General features: G+C 41.9%; 1 protein-coding gene across 1 annotated transcript; it reads right to left on the bottom strand.

The window, feature by feature from the left end:
* Positions 1-4,766: 4,766 nt before the first annotated feature.
* On the bottom strand, positions 4,767-5,240 carry LOC120106293. Its single transcript, XM_039119273.1, has one exon. It carries the CDS (start codon positions 5,238-5,240, stop codon positions 4,767-4,769), a length of 474 nt encoding a protein of 157 aa, XP_038975201.1.
* Positions 5,241-5,510: the final 270 nt, after the last annotated feature.

Here is a 5,510-nt window from a genome sequence, read left to right as displayed (position 1 = left end):
CGGTTATGGGACCTGGAATCACCAGGCGCCATCAAGATCGCGGTCAAACGTTGATCGGACGGTGGTGGGGCCTGGACACCGCTGAGATCATTCCTTTCCCTTTGATCGCTTTGTCTTTCATCACGCGGTCCGACAGATAGAACGAAGGTGCGAGCAGGCCAACCGTACCACGGGTCCGCGGAATCATTGAGGAGTGACACTGATACATAACCTGGCATGATGATCCACTGCTGTGGGGTCTGATATCTCGGATCCCATCGACACGCAGCCGTTTGATCGACGTTCCCCAACCGGGTGGTGGGCCCCCGTTTAAGAGAGGAAGGGAAGTGGAGAGCATCGGCCATGAAGACCGGATAACGTTCGCCGTGAATGCCTTCACATCAAAGGGAAAGGGACAGCCAGCTGTTTCACAACGATGGGAATAATAAAATCGGATGCTACCACCCTCTCGGTGACCTAACTTTTCCCCCCTAGCCCATGGTTTATAATAACGTAAATATTACCACGGTTATTCAGCCCATGCTAGACTTGACTTATATGCTACGAGACAGAAGAGATAAGACCAATCGATAATATATATATATATATATATATATATAAAAGTGAAAGAAAAATGTTCACAAAATTTTGTTCAACATAACTATAATATGCTTGAACTACAATCCTGCATTTCCCTTTTATACTTGCCACGTAGACTCTTAAAATTATTATTTTTTAATAAATCTAACACTAATAAGATTATAACCTTATTATCCTGCATGTTTTTATTGAATGGAATTATAACCTTTAAACTAAATAGTTGGAGTGAAAGCCATCATTTTTATTTCACTCGAGAGTAACTCTTATCAACCAAACATGCATAGAACCAAAGGATACGGTGCAGGCCGGTGCAAAAGGGGGAGCGGGATGGTCGTCGACGGTGAAAGGGGGAGGTTAAAATAATCACCCCGGTCAGTGGAAACGAATCATTCCCCACGTTCTCCCCTCTTCATTATTGTTTTGTTAATTGATGATATCTGGCGGTACTAATCCAGTTTTTTTAAAATAAACTAGGTTGCCAGAATCCTACGCTGCTGCACGTGTCACCGGACGGTGCGTGGACCGCGTGGGGGAGCGCGCCCAGCGCGACGCACGGAAGCACGTGAGGCGGTGAGTCCGTGCAGCGGCCGCATCCCATCCATGCCGGCCTCGCACGTGCAGGAGCGAGAGTATCCGAGGATGGAGGAAGAGGTAGGGGAAGGAATCCGGTCAAACGGAAGAATGGTTGGGGGTCACGTGGCCATCGCCGCGGCCGCAGGATAATATAAGAAGAGAAAAGATGGTGGTTTTTTAAGGTGGGAGAGGAGGATGGATAGCCATGAAGAAGCATAGAGGCCACGCTACAGGAATGGAGACCGATCGGCACGTAGAAAGATATCTTTAACAATGGAATTTTATAATACATGCGTACCTAAGTTAGCTTGTAGGGCATGTATCTTCTTTGCTTCCAGGGTGGGATAACTTTTAGTAATGTTATGTAATGGGAAAGCTTGGAGATCCCATGTGCTGCAACAATGGCTTCATGCTATGGTTTGGGTAGTAGAGTCGATTTAGTTGGCTGCTTCTCCAGTATCAAGATACTTAGAAGGGTCAGCTATGCTTGCCAAGGGGTTTTCGTATGCCCGTAAAGGCATGAGCATGGCATGGTCAGGCACGGAAAGATGAGCATGAGATGTTTGCTAGGGTTTGGATATGAAGGAAGTGGATAAGAACAAACAAAGAGAGTGGAAAGGTCGAATATATTGCAAACATAATTATTGCATGACATTGTTATCACCTTTTGAATTGATTTGGTGATATTATAAGGGGTGACTGTCGGAGATTCCTGCTCCCACGAAACACTCGTAGATTCTCCCTCCTGCATAAGCTGATTAATGTCATTAAATTAAGGTTTTGAGCTTTGAACAAATTACTTTGCATGCTCCTCTCAAAAGCAATTACTTTTTATCAGTGATTTGTGATTCAAGATCTTGGTTTATTGACATCACGAAATGTAGTGAATGTAGGATTCAAATTCGGCTACCTTGTGTCAAGACCAAGAGACTTCAACAATTTGGCAAGTTGACACCCTTCAACATTGATAGTTGCAAGAAATTCACATATCATTGGTATGCCAAGGTCTGTGATTGGCACGCCATTACAATAACTACCGGCTGTCATCAAATTCAACCGAAAATGGGTGGTTTAAGAAGAAGAGAATGGTAAGCAAAGATTCCAATTGTCATACCATCAGCCAATTTAAAACTAGATATTCAAGCATCTAAAATAGATTCTGTGGTGCTTCATGTTCTTCCTCGGACATTCATAGTCTTGGGAGTTTGATCGGGCACAAAATGATGCAGTTGGACACAATTTTAGTCACTTGATTGGGAGCCATTCGTCGGAATTAAGCCAGTGTTTTCCGATTGAATTATCATAAGTCACTAATGCGATCACCTGCAAGCACAGAACACCTGGGTGCATAAGGCATTATGAATTGCCAATCCTTGAACAGAACAGAGATTGATCTCCTCCATAAGCTTCATCAAGGAGTAGAAGAACAAACAATTCTCCTTGGGCAGATACAAAAGCCCAAATCTTAGCATTTACCTAGGATTTGTCATATCTAAACTAAAGATAAGAGCTGTTCAATTTTCAGAAGTAAACCCTATCCAATCTTATATTTTGTACTAGAAACTATACAACACCTCATATCTTCCCTTTAAACTAAATCCCTATTACATGAGAGAGAGGACGATCGACTTGGTGATGTTCTAATCTTAAACTATTTAAACCCCCATCACACCTATCACATTCTAGTAATTTCTACTACAAGTTGAATGCTCGAAATTTAACTTGCTGCCCTCTGAGGCAAGCTCTTGCAATGATTATTTGGCTTCTTCACATTCTCCGGGGATGCACAACTTCCCTCTTCCATGGCCCTGAACTATTTTCACATGAAGCGGATTTCTCACCATCAAAGTCCTCTGTGTTGCTTCCTTGTCTCCTCTCTTGGGAGACATCATCTCTAGTTTTCTTTGCTCTTCCCCTCCTCTTTTGTTGATGAACAATGATTAGCTCTGTAACAATCTAAAACCTCACCCGAATGACTAGATAGATAATGTTATTTATAAAACTATTCAATATATAGTCGATATGGGTCTAAACACATGCTGGTACGGATCCTCACATACTCTCTCCATTTAAACTCTTGCATTGTTGCTAGGCTAAGAATCCAAATTCATTTACAAATAGTACAAATCAAATCACAAATGCCAAGATGAGCTCGTGGTTAGCCCAAATAGGCCCGTGCTATAGTGTTCTCTAGTTTGCATATGTTGGGCTATGTTCATTCCTATATCACTGTAACAACTTAAGATCTCATCTATACAAATTAGTCAGAAAATGTTATTTAAGTTTCTTAGTCTTGTATAAATGCCTAAGATCTACCCAATATATAGCCAATGTGAGACTAAATATATGCCCGTACTAGTTCTCACAAGTTATTTTCTGTCTTTCATCTTCTCCTTCCCTCATGACCTTCGGCCATTTTAGATTATTGAGGCAGGTGATTATTTTTCTTTCTTGTACTAGAATTTGTTGAGGCTGCGTCCATGTAATTTGCTCTTTAATGTGGTCTTTTTCCTAACACCGTTCTCTTGATTGTGCTTGGTAGAGTTCAGTCAGAATAGAAGATAATTTAACAAATAGGCTTTTTCTGCATTGAAATGCCCTTGCAGAAAATATTTCATTATTGTCTAATCTCAGAAAATGTGGTGGAACTTATTTTTCATGCAAGAATATTGTAGATCCTCCTTCCATCATTACTTAAGGAGAGTTTCTTAGTGGAAGTTATTCGCGTGAGATACATATGGGTGTTCCATATTTAAGTCATCATGTGCACAAATCAATATTAATCATCTCTAATTGGTCCTAGATCGCTTGTGTGATTTTGCAAGAGGAAGCATCAATTACTGCAATCTCCATTTAGTAAATGCACTTCCACTTCCTGGCGGACTACTCTTATTTTTCTACCAAATAGAAAAATTGAACTAACTAGGGCGTGTCTTTGACCAACGACGCCTCTTCCCTAAAGACTTGCCCTGGGAGGAGGTCAAGGTTCAAATCTCTGAATCTTGCTCACGGAAAAAAAAGAAAAAGAAAAAAAGAGCGTGCCAATCTTAATTTGAACGTGGATACATAAAGAGCATTACATGTCCGTATCATCTTTTCAATATAAGCAAATGCATAATGACCAAAAACGAAATCTTAGCATAATTTTCCTTTATAATATTAGAGATGTAAAAGAGAGAAGCTTTTCTAGTCATCATCAGCATGGCTAACTTACATCTGATCGTAACTCAAAGCCATAGTCCCTAAAAGTGAGCTTCTTGTTTAACTAGAATCTTAAATTGCATACTATATGATACCTATTCTCCATATATTTAATTCAAGATTTTCTTTTTTTTACTGATTAGTTTCTTGAACCATGACAACAAGAGATCAACACATGGAGAAAATTTCAAATTTACAATGTGTATAATCTGTCCTCTTCTTCATTTCTAATGAGGAAGAAAGAAGATATCATATTTATTCCACATCAAGCATAACCCACCACATAGAAAGTATGAACATCAAAGATTCTCTCACCATGAACTCTGATAGGTGAGATCGATCTCCTGATTTTTAGAGAATCTATCCTGTCTGAACAAGGCCTAAACTCCTTCAAACACACATGCGGATGGTCATCAAAAGTCCCACCTCTTGACACGACCAAAAATTGCTAGCTTCCATGGTTTCATGAAGCAACTATTAGAAGCCATCGTAGTGCTCCAGTAACCACGACTTGACATGCACTCACGTGCTTTCTTCTGTCTCCGGTTCTTGCTTCCATGGCTTGTCACGGCGTTCCAAATCCGAAACCTCAACGGCGTTGAGGTTGCTTCGGCTCGGCAGCTGCGTCGAGCAAGCTGTGCACCCTGCAGCATCGGTGGGGGGCTGAGCGGCGGAATTGCTTCGCCTTCAGTCGGCCTCTTGGGCGTACCCGGCCGTGTTTCCCAGTCGAAAGGAACCCGGCCGCAGGCCCTGCGATAAACTCCAGAAGACAAGCCTATTGGAGCTGAATCCCTGGAAGTAAGGCGAGCATAGAACCGTTCATCACCGTGGAGGGGTGAGAAGGGCACTGCGGAGCTGTCTTCTTCAGCTGGAGATCTGGAGTCCATGATATCCTTTATTTCCTTCAGAGTTCTTAAGGAGGGGCCTGCTTTGCCTGATGAGACGTGAAGAGAAGATGGTGCTCACGTACTTTATGGGGAAATCGGTGCTGCTGAGTTTTTAGTGGCTTTGGGTTTGGAGACGCGGACTAACTTTAATTGGAAGATTACGCTATGTATTTGAATTGGGCTGGGCGGCTGCTGCAGGCCAATCACTGAAACCTTAAGTATGACCTATATTGAACGATTCCAATTCAACGCATGGAGTCTCAGAATTGG

This window comes from Phoenix dactylifera, unplaced genomic scaffold (assembly GCF_009389715.1).
Source record: "Phoenix dactylifera cultivar Barhee BC4 unplaced genomic scaffold, palm_55x_up_171113_PBpolish2nd_filt_p 000519F, whole genome shotgun sequence".
Classification (NCBI taxonomy): domain Eukaryota; kingdom Viridiplantae; phylum Streptophyta; class Magnoliopsida; order Arecales; family Arecaceae; genus Phoenix; species Phoenix dactylifera.
Note: the sequence above shows the minus strand (reverse complement) of the source record. Positions and strands in the feature narration are given on the sequence as shown.

What these genes read in the sequence shown, in the direction of transcription:
- LOC120106293 (XM_039119273.1), bottom strand. Translation starts at nt 5,240, where the DNA reads ATGGACTCCAGATCTCCAGCTGAAGAAGACAGCTCCGCAGTGCCCTTC.